The sequence below is a fragment of the Rhinolophus sinicus genome, linkage group LG15 (assembly GCF_036562045.2).
Source record: "Rhinolophus sinicus isolate RSC01 linkage group LG15, ASM3656204v1, whole genome shotgun sequence".
NCBI lineage: Eukaryota > Metazoa > Chordata > Mammalia > Chiroptera > Rhinolophidae > Rhinolophus > Rhinolophus sinicus.
In genome coordinates, this window is record NC_133764.1 from 17,834,607 (window position 1) to 17,852,402 (window position 17,796).

Below are 17,796 nucleotides of genomic sequence, written 5' to 3' on the forward strand. Positions count from 1 at the left end.
AGACTCGGAGGTCTTGGCAGGGTAGTCACTCCACCTCGTCGCCCCGCCTCTGTGGGCGTGGTCTCGCCAGGACACCAGTCCTGGGGAGGGGCGTGGCCAGGGCGGGGAGGTACCGGCCCCGCCCCCCGGGAGAGTCACGTAGCTCTGCGGCGTCCTGAGCCTCATTTACAGGAGCCAGGGCTGAAGCCACAGCTGTTGGAGACCTGAAACCAAGCTGTTCCCTGTGCTGCCGCCGCTAACCCGCTACGCACAGGTGAGGCCCCTGGGCAAGGCGGGAGCTGCTCAGAACCTCCACTTCCTCTCCCTGACTAATCCTCCCGCCATCCTTGCCCTACTCCCCGGACTCTTGGACGTGCCTTCTCAGCTCCTTTCATCCTCTCTCCTTTCTGTCAAAACCCATGGTTCAGCTTCCGACAACACCCCTTCCTCTCAGCTCTCACACCTGGACCTCAGCTTTTCCAATCTCAAATCTTCCTCTGCTGACTGGGTTTTTTCCTGGGGTCTGGCTCTTCCTCCAAGACCATCTTAATCTCAGCCTGCTTCCTCTCCTAGGCTAAATTCCCTCTCCAGTTCTCTCGCCTTGTCTGTCCCCCTGGTCTAGGTCCTTCCCTCTGAGTAGTTAGCCTGTGACCATCACCTCTACAACCGCAAGTCTCCTCTCGTCCTGCATCTCTCCCTCCCTTTCTCAGCCTCTCCACTCATTCCTGTCAACCCTGATCCTCTGCTCCCATCTCCTGACTGCAGAGGCCGTCGGATTTGGGGTATGGAGAACAGAGGTGTGGCAGTTATTTATGCCATTCCTACTCCCTACCTGCCCCCGACCCTTCCCAACCTTTTCCTCCAGAAGCTGAAAGAAGAGGGTCATGGGTACTTTGGCTTCATTCTGAAGCTTTGGAAATAAGTGCACTTTCCCTAGGGGACATGCTAAGGATGAGAAAAGGGAAATTGGGAAGGTCAGGGGTTCTGCCTACCTCAAGAAACAGCTAAATTCAGTGAAGAAGGATTGACATCATCATTTGGGCAGTAGTTTCATAAGAAAACCTGTAGCTTCAGGGCTGCTTACCTCCCTACCCCCACCCTGCATCTTTCTCTGGGGCTGGGAAGGGTGCCCATCAGGGACAAAAGGAGTTGTGGGAACTGGGGCTTTAAGCCTGCTAGCTGTCAGATGGATTGGTGCCACTTTGATGCCCAGGACCCATGCCAAGGCCTGCTGCCCTGTTCCCAGTGCCATGTTTGTTGGGGGGCGGGAGGAGGGCTATTTGGCCCATATGGCCAGGAGAAGAAGCAAAGGAGGTAGTGGGTGGGGTCCAGCTTTTATATCTTGTCTCCATTCCACAGAGCTGTCACCATGCCTCATTCATACCCAGCCCTTTCTGCTGAGCAGAAAAAGGAGTTGTCTGACATTGCCCTCCGGATTGTGGCCCCCGGCAAAGGCATTCTGGCCGCAGATGAGTCTGTAGGTAGGTGGGGGCTTGCAGCTGGGTAGGGTAGAGGTGGCCAGGAAGCCCTGGGAATGACCCCTCTTTGTTTGCCCCCAGGCAGCATGGCCAAGCGGCTGAGCCAAATCGGGGTGGAGAACACGGAGGAGAATCGCCGTTTGTACCGCCAGGTCCTGTTCAGCGCTGATGACCGTGTGAAGAAGTGCATTGGAGGTGTCATCTTCTTCCATGAGACACTCTACCAGAAAGATGATAATGGTGTCCCCTTCGTCCGCACCATCCAGGATAAGGGCATTGTCGTTGGCATCAAGGTGCAGCCACTGGCCCTGGCTGGGGGCTGAGCATAGAAATAGGTGTGTGTGTGTTTGTGTGTGAGGGGTGGCAAGGGGAATCCTGCCTGGGTTCAGCCCTCTGCCTGTGTTTCCCTTACAGGTTGACAAGGGCGTAGTGCCTCTAGCTGGGACTGATGGAGAAACCACCACTCAAGGTACAGGATGGGTGGACTTCAGGACCACAGGGAGGGTGGGTGGTAGATATTAGCAAAGAGGGGCAGACTGATGAGACTGGCACTATCCCTGCAGGGCTGGATGGGCTCTCGGAACGTTGTGCCCAGTACAAGAAGGATGGTGCCGATTTTGCCAAGTGGCGCTGTGTGCTGAAAATCAGTGAGCGCACACCCTCAGCGCTTGCCATTCTGGAGAATGCCAATGTGCTGGCCCGCTATGCCAGCATCTGCCAGCAGGTGTGTGTATGTGTGTGGGAGGGGTAAGATGGGTGCCCTGTGCCTCGTAGGGAGAGGACTTTCTCCTCCCCTACCTACTGCCTCTCCCAAGCTACTCTGCTCTTACCTGCAGAATGGCATTGTGCCTATTGTGGAACCTGAAATCCTGCCTGATGGAGACCATGACCTCAAACGTTGCCAGTATGTCACAGAGAAGGTGAGTCCACACCTGGGCACACACATACTGCAGGGACAGGCTGACAGGGGAGCTTGTTCACTGCAGTCCCTGGCTGAGATGCAGGCCCTTTCCCCCAGCACTCTTTTACTTGATCCTAGAACAGACCTGTGAGTCTGAGCCTATAGTGACCCACCCAGCCTAGACAGGGAGCATAGAGCAGTCAGTGGCAGGGACCTAGAACCTAGTAAACCTCCTCTGATCCCCAGGTCCTGGCTGCTGTGTATAAGGCCCTGAGTGACCATCATGTGTACCTGGAGGGGACTCTGCTCAAGCCCAACATGGTGACTCCTGGCCATGCCTGTCCCATTAAGTATAGCCCAGAGGAGGTCGCTATGGCAACTGTCACTGCCCTGCGTCGCACTGTGCCCCCCGCTGTCCCAGGTACCACCCTGCTTTCTAACCTCCTATCCTTAAAACCTATCCTCAGGTTCTTCTTGTGGCCTTCAGGGGTCCCTTACCCCGGAAAAATAGGGAGTGACCCATCAGTTTGTCTTCTTTTCTCCTCCCTAGGAGTGACCTTCCTGTCTGGGGGTCAGAGTGAAGAGGAGGCATCACTCAACCTCAATGCTATCAACCGCTGCCCTCTTCCCCGGCCTTGGGCCCTCACCTTCTCCTATGGGCGTGCCCTGCAGGCCTCTGCACTCAATGCCTGGAGAGGACAGAGGGACAATGCTGGGGCCGCCACTGAGGAGTTCATCAAGCGGGCTGAGGTTGCGAGCTAGGGATGATGGTTGGGGGTGGTGGTGTGTAGCTAGGCAGGTGCCAGAGACTACAGCCTTTGGCACCTGTGGGCTGGCTCAGCCTGGTTACACCCTCCCTCCTCCCACTTTTGCAGGTGAATGGGCTTGCAGCCCAGGGCAAGTATGAAGGCAGCGGAGAAGATGGTGGTGCAGCAGCACAGTCTCTCTACGTTGCCAACCATGCCTACTGAGTACCCATTCCATACCACAGCCCTTGGCCCAGCCACCTATACCCAATTTTGCTATAGTTACGGCCAGGGTCAAATAGCCATGCAGAGCAGAGATGCCTCCATCCAGCATTGAGTCATCTTCCTTTCTTCTCCTTCCCTCTCCTCTCCCATTGCAGCACCTGGGACTATTGGATAGGAGGATAAGGAGCCACTCATGGCTGAGAGTAGGAGAACTTGCTAGAAGTCAGAGCAGGATGCCTGGGTCTCCCCTGCCTCTGCCAGCCCCCACAATTTCCCCATGATGGGGTAGCTTCTTTCTGGGCTTTTCTTGTCTATCCTTTCTCCTGGGATTAGAGGGTAGGACACCAGACTTGACTCATGCCTTGAGTACATAGCACATAGCAAATAAATGGCAACAAAACATGCAACTTTGTCTGTCTGTTTTACACATCAAATTTCTACCTCCTAGTTTTTGATCTCTGCTGACTGTCTCTGGGCCCTCTGACTGTGGAGGTGGAGAGGGTGGGTTTTGATTTTCACTGGGCTTTAAGTCTATGGGGGAGGGGCCATTCCCAGCTCAGGCTCTTCCCTGTTGATGTCCAAGGCTGGAGTGAGGTAAGATGGAGGGCTGCAAGTCTTTCAGGAACTGCCACATCAGAGGCACTAAGCTGCAGCTGCAGAAGGATGAAGTGATGCAAGACCCGAGCAATTCCTGAAGGCAATTTTTCTTTGAGGCCCAAAACTGGGAAAGCAGGGGACAGGATTCTCTCATTTCTCAGCTGTATTGAGCTCTGTCAGGGCTTGATACATTCTGCTAGGGGGAGCCACTATAGGGGGAGCACCTCGGCGCCTGCCCAACAAGTAAAAACCCCAAGGCTTGGGACTGCCAGACCTACCTGGGTATCTAGGAGGTTGTCAAGGGCAATTCCCACTCCCATTTGGAATAGATGGCACAGAGGGGGCCAATTTGAGGGTGTGGGCAAGGGCATACCTGGTGAGGTCTCATGGCGAACTTTGACCACTTGGCTGGGGTATGGGGGTAGGGCAGGCACGTGGGTCTCTCTGAACAGAAAAAAGATGAGAGAACATGGTGGGTGTGTTTTGTGTGAACTGGGGAGGCCATGCTCTGTAAAGTGCAGTGTTCCACCCAGCTAATGACTGCCATATGGGAATGTAGGCCCAATGTGACCTGACCTAATATTAAGAAAATCAGCTAACATTTATGTAGCACTTTTCATGTGTTCCTGCCTGCCTATATTCTAATCATTTTATGTTTATTAACTGATTTACTATAACAACTATATAAAGTAGATACTATTACTATCCCTATTTTAATATGAGGAAACAGGTGCAGAGGGGTTAATTGATTTCTCAAGATCACTCAGGTGAAGAAGTGGTGAAGCCAGGATTTGAACCGAAGTGATCAGGATCCAGAGTCTGCTCCTGAATTTTCAAGAATTTCAAGTAAAATATTCAGACTTTTACAAGTTGGAAACGAATTCAAATTAATTAAAAAGTACCAAATGAGCCAAACATACTAAAAAAATATTACTAGTTTGCCACCATGTCTGAGCCTTGAGGAGAGGGTGCCTGGAAGAGGAGCTCTTATGAAAGGGATGACAAACAATGATCGTGTAAAGTGACATGTGAGGGCTTTTCGTGTGTCAGGTTCTTTACATGAATGATCTCATTTTAGTAAATATCTCCATTTCTCAGATGAGAAAACTGAGATTTAGAGCAGCCCGTGGTCGCCCATATTAGTATTTAACGACAGCAGAGATTGCGCTATTAACCCCTGGGACTAGGAGTGTGTTCCCTGTAGGACGGGGATGCCGAAAGCCGCACAGCTCCTACATTCCTCGGCGCCGGGGCATCCTCTTTCCCTGTCCGGGAGAGGCTCTTTGTGCACCCTGCCCAACGCTCGCGGGCTGTCTCCCGCCTGTGCGACTAGAGTGTCGCTCGCGATTGGCCGCAATCGCTGCCGTGGTCCCGCCCCCTCCTTGCGGGTTTTCGATTGGGGGAGCCTTGCGCAGAGCACCGCCCCACCGCCAGAGCAGTCGGAAGCAAGCATGGCGGCCGCCGGGGCCGCAGCTACAGACTTAGGTGCGCGGCATTCGGGTTGGGGTATGCGACTCCCCGATTGCGAGAGAGGAACGAGGGTGTGGGGATCGTGGTGTGCCAGACGTCCCGCCGACTGGCGGTCGGGGGTCGCTTCAGACAGCATCCCTTCAGACTGGGGCCCGGGACACGGGCCGAGAGGCTCTGTGTACCGATTGCCGGGGCTCCTCCAGGTCGTGGGTGGGGTCGGCACCCGCGCCCGCGTCCCGCGCCTCAGTCTGTACTCCTGTACCTCCAGACGTGGTCCGAGGCAAGCGTGCCGCCCTATACTTCGCTGCGGTGGCCATCGTGCTGGGGCTGCCGATCTGGTGGAAGACCACGGAGACCTACCGGGCCCCGTTGCCTTACTCCGAAATCAGTGGGCTGAATGCCCTGCAGGTGAGACCTCGGCGGAGAAGGGCAAGGGTACAGCCCATCCGCAAGGTAGAGACTCCCCTTATGGCCCGGGTGCTTCTTCCCACAGCTCCGGCTCATGGTACCCATCACTGTCGTGTTTACCCGAGAGTCGGTGCCTTTGGACGACCAGGAGAAGCTGCCCTTCACCGTTGTGCATGAGAGAGAGATCCCTCTGAAATGTGAGTTCCTGGGGGATCAGGGCTGCCTTTCCCGCTTGAGCTCAGTCCAGACAAGCGTTGGGTAGGAGAAACCTGGGTGTCCCATAAAGGTAGTTAAACACTTAAATGAAAAGGCCTTTCTGAATGAACAACAGTGCGTTTGGTTAGAAGAAAAGCTACTTTAAATTCAGTATTCATTATTAAGGCCGCAATTTTATTCATAAAAGTTATGCTACCTGATCAGAAAGAGTTTGATGCCCGTTAGGGTACAGCAGAGGAAGTGGAATGTAATGGAACGACCACAGGATTTGGAGTCAAGTTGGACTTGTATACCGGCCTTATTCAATTTAACATCAAACTCTTCACTGAGTGTTAGGCACTTTTTATAGGTACCAGGAATTTGGGGAATACTAAGAAATTGATAATGGTTTCAAGAAATTCACAGTTAGGTAGGGGAGGAAGACACTTAGATAAATAAATCACAGGAGAAGTATATAAGAAACAGAGATTGCATTTAAGAAAGGCTTTAACTGTCTGGGAGGAAAGAGCAGAAAAGATTTTGGAGGATGTAATTTTTTAAGCCAAATTTTTAAAGGGTTTCTAGGAATTCAGGTTAAATAGGGAGGGAATAGCATGAGCCAGTAATAATGATAGCTAATACTGTTGTTCACTATATGCCAGAAACTAGGTGAAGCATTTTACATGTGTGGCCTCATTTAATCCTCTCTAACATTATGATCCTTACTTTATAAATGAAAAACCAGGCTTTGAGATTTTAATTCATTCAAGATCACATAGCTAGCTAGTAAGAGGTGGGACTGGGATTTAAATCTAGGCCTGACTGACTCTAGTGTTCAAGCTTTGAACCAACAAACTATGCTGCCTTCTGTGTAAAAGCATGGAGGGGTAAATCAGCATGTTGGGGGTGGGGTCCATGAACAGTTTTACTTCTCTGCAGTGTGAAGTGAAAGGTTGGGAGTGACGGAAGATGTAGGCTGAATCCAGACCATGAAGTGTGTGTGTCCATTTACTTTCTAGCTCTTTAACCTTGGTCACACATTTAAAAAAAAAAAAAAAATCATTCTTCATATGGTTCCACCTAATGTACACACATATTTTTTTTTTTTTTTAAGATTTTATTGGGGAAGGGGAACAGGACTTTATTGGGGACCAGTGTGCACTTCCAGGACTTTTTTCCCAAGTCAAGTTGTTGTCCTTTCAATCTTAGTTGGGGAGGGTGCCGTTCAGCTTCAAGTTGTTGTCCTTTCAGTCTTAGTTGTGGAGGGCGCAGCTCAGTTCCAGGTCCAGTTGCCGTTGCTAGTTGCAGGGGGCGCTGCCCACCATCCCTTGCAGGACTCGAGGAATCGAACTGGCAACCTTGTGGTTGAGAGCCCACTGGCCCATGTGGGAATCGAACCAGCACCCTTCAGAGTTAGGAGCATGGAGCTCTAACTGCCTGAGCCACCGGGCCGGCCCACACACATATTTTTTCTTTCTCAAAACAAAGATTGGATTATACCTCACAAGTTAGTTGGCACCTTGATTGTTGTCAATTGTCATGGACCTCTCCATATTTAATGACACAGTATTCAATAATAGGGACATACTGTGGAGTACAGTGGAGTGGCCAAGGGTCTGTAATTTAGTGTAAGAGAGCTGGATTAAAGCCTTGGGTCTGCCATGTATTTGTGTGACTTTGGGTGAGGTTGTTCACCTCTATAAACCTTGGTTTTCTCATCTGTTAAATAGGGATAGTAATATGCTTGTTCATTTATTCAACAAATATTTGAGTACCTTTGTCAGATACTGTTGTCGTTGCTAGAGCTACAGCAGTGAACAAAACAGACAAAAAAGGGAATGACAATTAAAAAGATAAACAAGTAAAATGTATGTTAAATGGTGATAGGAGATAAATAGAGCAGGGCAAGGGGATAGAGAGGTTTCTTGGGGGAAAGGGGAGGTCATGGCGTTTTTAGATAGGGTAGCCAGGGACAGCATCATTTGAAAGCAGGACGTTCCAGTAGGGACCTAAACGATAGAAGAGGTGAAGGAGTACATTGTGTAAATATCTGGGAGAAGAGCATTTTGGCAGAGGGTAAAGCAAGTATAACGTCCTGAGGTAGGAGCGGGACGGTGTCTTTGCAGAACAGTAAGAAACCCATTGTGGCTAGTGAGGTGAATGAGGGAGAGTGGATGGGGAAATGAAATAAAACCCGAGTGGTAAAAGGTGGCCAGACTGACATACAGCTTTTATTCTGGATGAGAAGGGAAGCCATTGAAGTTTTTGGTTTTTTTTAAACATAACTACTGTTATTACACCTAACCAAGATGCAGTAATTCCTTAATAACACCTAATTTCCGGTCTATAGTCAGATTTCCCCAATTATCTCAAAGGTGTCATTTTATAGCTGGTTTATGCTAATCAGGATCAACACATTAAATTTTGTTAAATCTCTTTTGTCTCTTTTATTATATATCAGCTCCCCCTACACCATCTTGACACACTTCTTTTTATTGATTTTTTTGAGAAATAAATCATTTGTTTTATAGAACATCTTACATTCTGGATTTGGCAGATTACTTCCTCCTAGTTTCATTAAACTTATTCCTCTACTATCCATATTTCTTATAAATTGGTAGTTAGATCTGGAGGTTTGATTAAAATCAGGTTCAATTTTTTGGGCAAGAATACTTTCTAGTTGGTGTGTACTAACTATCTTGTTAGATCATGAAGCATGTAATGGCTGGTTGTTTTACTTTGGGTGACACAAAGATGATTCAGTGAGTTCAGGTATTGTCCGCTTGATTTCTGTATTTTAGTTCCCTGTCAACCTTTCACTGGATGATCTTAGCATCTGTAGATCCTGCAATCCATTTCATTTGCAATTGCAAAATGGTGGTTTTAAAATTCCATTGTTTCTTCTGCATACATGACCTGGAATTCTTCTATAAAGAACTTTCCCAGTAAATTTTAGGTTCAATTTGTCAAGTTCCAGGGGGCAAAAAAAATCCCTTTGGGATTGCCTTACATGTGTAGATTAACTTGGGGAGTACTGATGTCCTCAGAATATTTAGTCTTTCCTTCTAGGAGCCTTGTATGCTTTCTTCATTGTATTCAAATCTTTTATGTCCTTCAGTAAAGTCCTGTTTTTTTTTCTTCGTTTTGTACATTCCTGGGAATTTTTATGTTCTTTATTGTTACTATGTTGAGATTTTAAAAAACACTTTTCTAGTTGGGTATTGCGGATATTTGTCAGAAAGCGATTGATTCTTGCATATACTCGTATCTAGTCATCTTATGTAACTGTTACTAGTTCTAATAGTTTTTCAGTTGATTCTCTTTGATTTTCTTGGAAAATAATCATAGTACTCTAAAAAGTAGCCATTTTCTCTCTTTCTTTTAAATATTCAAGTTTTATTTCTCTTTCTTCACTTATTACATTGGTCAGGAACTTCAGAAAGAACAGTGCTGAATAATGGAGGAACTAGCAGGCATCCTTGTTTTATTGCTGATTTTAATGGAGCTTTATTTAGTGTTTTGTCATTAAGCATGCATCTTGTTTTTATCAAGAATGTTCATTGAGTTGAATTATTTTGGAGCACCTATTGAAATGATCATACAGTGGTTCTCCTGTCTCCTATTCATGTAACGAATATTGTAATAGATTTCCCTGTGGGAGAGTCCTTCAGGTTGAAGGTAGTGTGTACACAGGCCGAGGCAAGAGCTGGGCACGTAGAAGACGTGGAGTGTTGTGTGTATGATGTCATCCATGTAGCTATCATTAGAATTGGCTGTAGCTTCATGGTCTTTCTCTGCAAACAATCATCTTGCTATCCTCTGACGCTGGATGGAGTTAGGGCTAGGAAGGTGGGCAGAGGTCTGACACTTACTCTTCCCATCATGCTTTTTTTCTTCTCAGACAAAATGAAAATCAAATGCCGATTCCAGAAAGCCTATAGAAGGGCTTTGGACCATGAAGAGGAGGCTCTGTCTTTGGGCAGTGTGCAAGGTACTGGAAGGGTGATCATACCATTTCACATGAAGCCCTGTTTTCTCTTCTGATCCCTAAATGGATAGTTTCCATATCTTGTCTTAATTCCAAATGGGAAAGCTGTGAATGAGATAGATAACTCATGTTTCAGCCTGGGCCACTGAAGGCCAAGCCTGTCCACAGGATCAGCTGGGTGTCAGTGGGTGGTGGAGGGGTGGGTTAGGCGCTCTGTGGGGGCCAGAGGGAGAGGGAATGGTGTTTTTGCTCCTGGTGCACCACCTGCTCTTGTCCCCAGAGGCAGAAACCACGTTAGCTGAGCCACAGGAGCAAGCAGAGGGCTCTCTGACTGTGTACGTGATCTCTGAACACTCCTCACTTCTCCCCCAGGTAGGGTGAGTGGAGAGGCTGTGGCCTTGCCTTATCCCTTCCTCTTTTCCTCTCACTGGTCCTCTCCTTCCTGTAGTATGGCTGCCCAGTTCTTCCATTTGCTACGGAAAGCTCTCCAAATATATTTTTTTAAAGGATGTAGATAGGAATTTTTTTCATTGACTCTGGGTCTTTATAAAGCCGAGACTTGTGTATGGTTAAAGCTCCAATGACCATTTAAAGTAGAAAGGAAATCAGTAGGATTAAAAGAAGCTGGTTTGAATGGGCTGTGATGGTAATATGGGCGATACATTGACCTTTCCACTTTATGAGCACAAGGCTTGGTGGGAGTTATACCATGTACCATTTTCTTTACGAATTTATAATGAAAGATTTAATTCTTATAAAAAGAGGAAAGAACAGTTCAATGAACCTTTATGTACACAGCTCCAGCTTATAACAATATAGCAATATAGTTGCAGCCCTGCGTGTCTCCATGGTTATATCCCACTCCCTTTCTGCCCAGGGTGACCACATTTTATTACTTTTCTTTCAAGTTTTATCATATATGTTGTATCTCTATAAATAATACATATTTTTGAACTGTATGTAAACAGTACGGTACAGCACATGTTCTGCAGCTTTCATTTTGCTTGACATTTATGTTTGAGAGAACCGTCCATGATAATCTGAGTAGTTGAATCTAGTGCATTCATTTTTAATTCTGTCTAATGTTTCATTGTATAAACACCACAGTTTATCCGTCCTGTTGCTGATAGGCATTTGTAGCATCTCCAGTTTCTTATCACAAATAGCGCTGCTGTGAAAATTCTTGTACTTGTCTCTTTGTCCTGTGCCATATACTTAGAGCAAATTGTCCAGTTGTTTGTTTATTCTGCTTTTCTTGCTCAGCATGCCATCTCTTAGTTTCCAGCCTGCGAAGATTTTGATATTGCTTGGACCCATGTCTGCTGGGAAGGAGAAGGGAACTGAAATGAATGAACACACTCATCTCTACCCATAGCTCAGAAATGCTGAGATAATAGTTCACTATGAACCTCCAGAGAGGCGCAGACCTGTTGGTCGGTGGCAAAAGGCCAGGTTCTCCAAAACCGGAGCCAGGCTGCCCTTCTGCTTTTTCCCCTGAGCCATGTACATTCTGTCTCTTGCTCGCCCCTCACAGGACAGGATGAGCTACATTGGGCCCAAGAGGACAGCCGTCGTGAGGGGAATAATGCACCGGGAGGCCTTTAACATCATTGGCCGCCGCATAATCCAAGTCGCCCAGGCCATGTCTTTGACTGAGGATGTGCTTGCTGCGGCCCTGGCTGACCACCTTCCAGAGGACAAGTGGAGCTCTGATAAGAGGCGGCCTCTCAAGTCCAGCTTGGGTGAGGTGACGGCTTGGCTGCAGGAAGGGAGAGGGAAATGAATTATGTGGAGGCAGGAGGGGAATCTGCGTGCAAACGCTTCACTCCTTTCTTCTGTCGTTTCAACTTTTTCTTAAAGCACAGTGTTCCTCGTCCCAGTTTTATCCTCCCATTGGTTCCATGATGGTAACCAGCCCCATTCCAGAGGAGAAACAAGTTCAGCTCAGCCAAGGGTCCAGGCTGCTGTGATCCACAGAAGCCTCTGGCTTCCCTGACCTCTGTTTCCATAGGCTATGAGATCACCTTCAGTTTACTCAACCCAGACCCCAAGTCCCATGACGTCCACTGGGACATCGAGGGGGCTGTCCGGCGCTACGTGCGGCCCTTCCTGAATGCGCTCAGTGCTGTGGGCAACTTCTCTGTGGACTCTCAGGTGAGACGGGAGCAAGTCTAAGAGTCCTTTTTCTGGCTGCACCATCCTTTGCAGAGTCCATCCATACTTAGTGTTTACAGGCATAGTCAGTTCTTCCAGCCCTCTGAGCTGGCTGATTTGCTGGGAATTTCCTCTGTGTGTTTATGGTTCTGTGTCTCCATTCCCTCCTTGGTGTCCAGCTTGGGGAGTTTCATCTATGCTTGTTAAAAACTAACTTCCTTATAGCTCCCTCTAGAACTGTATTCACTAGTTGTGCCATCCTTAAGGAATTTATTTAAAAAAACAACAAAGAACTTCCTGAAATGCGTTATGTAGTAACAATAAAGCTGTGACAAGTGTAGCTTTCTGTATCAGACAATGTCCTTTGTGGGAAAACGGGGGAGAAATTTTTATCAGGTCTTGGTAGTGGGAGTCATTACGAATACTTGTGAATAACTGACTTGATTTGATCTTGTGGACACTGAATTATGCTGTTCTTTGTTTCCCTCTTGTTTAAGCTGTTAGAAAGCCTGGCAAATGATGTGGTTTTCAAAGAACATATTAGTGTTTTAACTTTAGCCTTGGCTTGGTTATTTTTTTCTACACTTATTTTCTCTCAGCCTTGATTTTGTCTCTTATATTTTGCCCTGTTGTAATTGTATCTTTTTAAGGCACCTCAAATCTTTTTGGGCACAAAGTGGAATATAAATCAGTAAACAAAGTAACATCCTCTCTCTTTGCTCTCTAGATCCTTTACTACGCAGTGTTGGGGGTAAACCCCCGCTTTGACCCAGCCTCCTCCAGCTACTACTTGGCCGCACACAGCCTCCCCCATGTCATCAACCCCGTGGAGTCACGGCTGGGTGAGCTCTGAGGAGGAGGGTCTTTTTTGCCATTCTGGGGACGGACCCTGAAGGCTCCGCGTGGTGTTGGAGGCGGGTTGCATATAGCGATGGTTTCCAGGTTGCGTTGGTCTGAGGCTGTCAAGGAAGTGCTAGGCATTTGGGCTCCTTTTCATGACACTCTGTTGACATCTCCATCGCCACACCGTCATATCCAAAAGCATTGATTAAACATGTTTCCCAGCACTTTTTATAAATGAATGGATAGGCTGTGTCTCCCTCCCTGCGAACCATCCAGGAAAGATACGGTCAGACCCGTAGGAAAGATAACAGCAAAGGTACACGAAGGCAGAATTTGAGTTGACAATTCTGCTGATTGACGTTAAGGAACTTTGAAGCTAGGATTCCAGTTTTTCATTTTTGAGTTGGTACCTAGGAAGAGTGGGTGTGACCAAGAACTGCCATACAGGCAAACCAAAATGAGTATATCACTAGCTGTGGAATTTAATACATCAGGGCTAGGCCAGGGTGGACCAAGGAGTATGGGAGGGGCGGCACGTGAGGCCTTAGCAAATTCCTTCCTTCTTTCCTTCCCCCCTCCTTCTCTCCCTCATTCATTCAGCAAAGTCTAAGGGACTGCTTTGTGGCAGTGCTGAGGACAGAGGTAGAAGGGCATTTCAGACAAGGGAACTATGGGCCCAGACGTAGAAGAGTAAGAGTACACCCACCTTCAGGAAGCTCAGAAGTACAGTGTGATTGAACTGTGACAGTGACCGAGATGCTGCTGGCCTGGCAGGTGGGCGCCAGATCAGAAAGGCCCACGTTAAGGAGCTGGAACTTGAACCTGGTATAAATGGCTAGCCATTGGAGGATATTAAGCAGGGAACTGACATGAGGTCACATATAGTAACATGGGTGCAATGCGGCAGGGCCAGCAGAGCTGTCTCAGACAGTTAAGGGGGACCTGTTGGAGGAGAGGAGATTCCAGGGGCATTTGGGGGCTAAATTCATGTATGTGGTACATCTTGGGAGAATGTTCAGAGATTCTTTGCCACCGAAACTCAGGAGGGGAGGACATCCTAGTGATTCTCAGCTGGGGAGATTGAGGTCCAGCGTGAGTGACCAGCCAGGTAGAAGCTGACCTGAAACGAAGATCTACATCCAACATGTTTTGATGTTCTGACTCCCCTTCTCTTTGTACCGCAGGATCCAGCGCTGCCTCCCTTTACCCTGTGCTCAACTTTCTACTCTATGTACCTGAGCTTGCCCACTCCCCTCTGTACATTCAGGACAAGGACGGGGCTCCAGTGGCCACCAACGCTTTTCACAGCCCCCGCTGGGGTGGCATTATGGTAAGTCACACTGTGCAGACCCAGAGCCCAAGCTTCAGGGACAGACAGATATTCCCTGCGATTATTCTCCTGTTGTTCCTGCGGTGTCCTCGTGGCCTAGCCTGGGGAGGGGCAGGGTACCTAGGAGGTGAGGGTGCTGTGAGCTGTGCCCCTCCTCGGCCAGCCCCACTGCTTCTTCTTTCGTCAGTATTTCTATAATGACCCTTAAGCAGTTTGCACTTACGGAGGACCCTTCTGTGTACATCATAGATCTTGGCCCTATTTATGGGAGTCTTGCAAGGCTTGAAACTTCGTCTCCCCTGTTAGACTGGGAGTTTCTCAAGGGTAGGAACTCTAAAATGGAATAAAATGACCTCTTTTACAGGACTTTTGAGGGGGTAATGGAGATCATTTATGGAACGCTCCTAATAGGTATTCAAATAATAGTAGCTATACCATCAGGTTTGTCATTTCTAAAGAGCACAGACTATATTTTCCTTATCTCTCGTGGCCTCCAGAGCGTTTTGGGCAGAACTGTACACGGTGTGACGCTGAGGCCACCTCACTTCCTGTTGCAGGTGTACAACGTGGACCCCAAAGCCTACAATGCCTCAGCTCTGCCGGTGAAAGTTGAGGTGGACATAGTGCACGTGATGGAGGTGTTCCTTGCTCAGTTGCGGTGAGGTCCTGGGTGATCCCCTTGGGGGGCCTGGCCCCTGACCCTCCCACAGTCTCCTGGGCTGACTGGAATGACATCTCACCTGGCAGAGATACGTTGGCTCTGCCTAGAGCCCGAGGAAAGCAAGAAAGGTTTTCCAGAATCACTTCATCCTTCTCCTAAGAACTCGTTGCTGACAAAAACTGTTTGAAGAAAAATAGACTCATGAATGTCAGGGAGTGTGATTAGGGGTGCTTACGAAAAGAGCTGTTAATTCTGGTGTCAGCTGCCTGATCCGCTATGTTGAGGATTGTATGGCTGTGTCTGAGCTCATCAGGAAAGAGGTTTCTGATTGATTAGCAATGTCTGCTCTGGGTGCAGGATGGGACAGACACAGCACACATGTCTTGTCAGAGGTGGTCCTGGATCATCGCTTAACTCAGGCTCTGTTGGCCCTAGTTGTCCGAAGAGAGGGTAGACAGGGTGAGGGGATTAAACCATGTTGGTGTTATCAAAATGTTTTAGCCATGGAATCTTTTGTCAAACAAGATCTTGGAAATCCAATATAGAAACAGGTAACAGCTGAAATACTGGTTACAGCAGGGCTTGGGCACTGGATTGCTTAGTGTTGCCACTTACCCCCCAAGACCCTGAAGTACTTCCCTAAACCCCTATGGGTCTGGATAAGATTGGAAATAGTTTTTGTAGGAGTCTTAGTCATCTTCTCCCACCTTCTAGTCTCAGCACCTTTGACTTGACTTCGCTGTTCCTACAGGCTGCTCTTTGGGATTGCTCAGCCCCAGGTGCCTCCAAAATGCCTGTTTTCCGGGCCTCAGAGTGAAGGGCTCATGGCCTGGGAGCTAGACCGGCTGCTCTGGGCTCGGTCAGTGGAGAACCTGGCCACGGCCACTACCACTCTTACTTCCCTGGCCCAGCTTCTGGGCAAGATCAGCAACATTGTCATCAAAGACGATGTGGCATCTGAGGTAAGCGGGCCGGGGATGGAGTCTGTGGCTCAGGATTGGAGTGGTCAGGGTGTGGTGAAACAGGCCCGTTCAAGTCCAGGGTATGTGTGGGTATGCCAGCCTTGAATGTCCCAGGCTTCCTCTAGAGGGCAGTGCCAGCCCCTCCGTAGGAGTCCAGAGGGAGTGGTGGGGTGAGGTTTTAAGCAGGCACTCAGAAAATACACCATAACCCTGTTATACTGGCCTCCATATATCCTGGGCGAGTTCCAGGCAACCTGTCTGGTAGATGGAAGACACGGAAAAGCCCATCACCCCGCACTCCCCTTCACCAATGCCTTGGACTAATTGGTAATCCCCTGCCCCCTCCTAGGTGTACAAGGCTGTAGCTGCAGTCCAGAAGGCAGCGGAGGAGTTGGCCTCTGGGCATCTGGCCTCTGCCTTCGTTGCCAGCCAGGAAGCTGTGACGTCCTCAGAGCGTGCCTTTTTTGATCCGTCACTTCTTCACCTCCTCTATTTCCCTGATGACCAGAAGTTTGCCATCTACATCCCGCTCTTCCTGCCTATGGCTGTGCCCATCCTCCTGTCTCTGGTCAAGATCTTCCTGGAGACCCGCAAGTCCTGGAAAAAGCCCCAGAAGATAGACTGAGCAGGGCAGCATCTCAGGAGGAAGGCTTTCCTTTTGGCCAGGGCGGGAGCTGTTAGACAGAGGGGCTTGCCATGAATGACTCTTCCCCAGCCTCCTCTGTTGCCTCTCCAGCAACCAAAATATAACACTCCAAGATGGGTTCATCTTCCATTCCCTTTCCATTCCTCTGGCTCATGTGTCCCCATCCCCACCCTCATAAGAAGTATCATCTGGGTCTCCTCACCTGGCTTGAACCTGAAGGCCCTTTCCTATCTCCCTCTGGGGCAGCAGCAGCTTGTGCTCTGCCCTGGTCCTGAGTCCTCTTGCACTGAGAAGGAGCATTAGGGGAAAGCCTAGGTTGGTCTCTAGCCCCTCCCCGCCACACTTCTCTGTGACCCCTCAGGGAGAGCCCTAGCTCTGCTCTCATGGAAGGAGCCAGGTACAGGTCACCTCCGGCCGCTTCTCCCTTACTCCCCTCCCTCCTGGCTAGCTACTCCTGTTGGGTACAGCCTGGTGCTGTGTGTGTGGTAGAGGTTCCCGTCCCCCTTTCATAGAGGCAGTGTGATGCAGTGGAGAAAGTTCTAGACTTTGGATCAAATATGCCTGAATTCAAATCCTTGCTTCTGCACTTGTCATATGGGGAGCTTTGAATAAGCTACTTAATCTCTCTGAGCCTCAGTTTTTCATTTGTTAAAACAGCACTAATGATACCTCTCTTACAAGGTGGTTGTGAGGATTAAATGTGATAAGCATTTGAAAATGTCTGGCACATTCCAGGCTCTCAATAAACACTGAATGTGAATTGGTATGCTACACAGTGTGAGCTTACTTTTTGTTCTGTATTCATGTGTAAGCAGTGGTTTCCTAGCATCTGTCCTCCTGGGCTCACAGGTCCACCCTGCTTCCACCTGGCATGTGCCCTTCCTGCCTCCCTGTCCTGGGGACCCAGTGGTGGCTGAGACACCAAGGCTGTTGTCCCTCAGCATGTCCTGGTTAGCCCAACGAGGCTGCTAACATCCAGTTCTGCTTTTTAGCGGGGAGTCTGGGAGAGAATAGCTTGTGCCAGTGGAAGCCCTCAGATACTAACTCATTCATAAATGGGAAAAAAAGAATATATTGAGCTAGGGCTGCAACAGGCACTGTGCGGGGTGCTGGGATATTATAGAGAACACAGATAGGACCCCTGCTTTCCCAGAACTGATCTTTTAGGGGGCAGAGTCGTAAACAAGTAAAACTAACTTCAGATAATGCATTA

The 17,796-nt window shown here is 48.6% G+C and overlaps 2 protein-coding genes across 3 annotated transcripts; both read left to right on the forward strand.

The window, feature by feature from the left end:
- The first annotated feature begins 94 nt into the window (after nt 1-94).
- ALDOC (aldolase, fructose-bisphosphate C) lies at nt 95-3,736 on the forward strand. The gene is made up of 9 exons (XM_019731421.2): nt 95-253; nt 1,339-1,460; nt 1,539-1,750; nt 1,872-1,926; nt 2,021-2,181; nt 2,294-2,377; nt 2,605-2,779; nt 2,909-3,108; nt 3,234-3,736. The coding sequence occupies exons 2-9, from the start codon at nt 1,349-1,351 to the stop codon at nt 3,327-3,329; spliced, it is 1,095 nt and encodes a 364-aa protein (XP_019586980.1). The 5' UTR covers nt 95-253; nt 1,339-1,348; the 3' UTR covers nt 3,330-3,736.
- Nucleotides 3,737-5,285: 1,549 nt separating this feature from the next.
- Nucleotides 5,286-17,354, forward strand: PIGS (phosphatidylinositol glycan anchor biosynthesis class S). Of its 2 annotated transcripts, none has more exons than XM_019731409.2 (12): nt 5,286-5,411; nt 5,665-5,804; nt 5,890-6,001; nt 9,901-9,990; nt 10,268-10,359; nt 11,522-11,729; nt 11,999-12,141; nt 12,869-12,983; nt 14,169-14,314; nt 14,872-14,972; nt 15,727-15,937; nt 16,287-17,354. In XM_019731409.2, the coding sequence occupies exons 1-12, from the start codon at nt 5,378-5,380 to the stop codon at nt 16,560-16,562; spliced, it is 1,668 nt and encodes a 555-aa protein (XP_019586968.1). In that variant the 5' UTR covers nt 5,286-5,377; the 3' UTR covers nt 16,563-17,354. The 2 variants fall into 2 exon arrangements, with proteins under 2 accessions (XP_019586968.1, XP_019586967.1); XM_019731408.2 differs by having other exon boundaries at nt 5,355-5,432.
- Nucleotides 17,355-17,796: the final 442 nt, after the last annotated feature.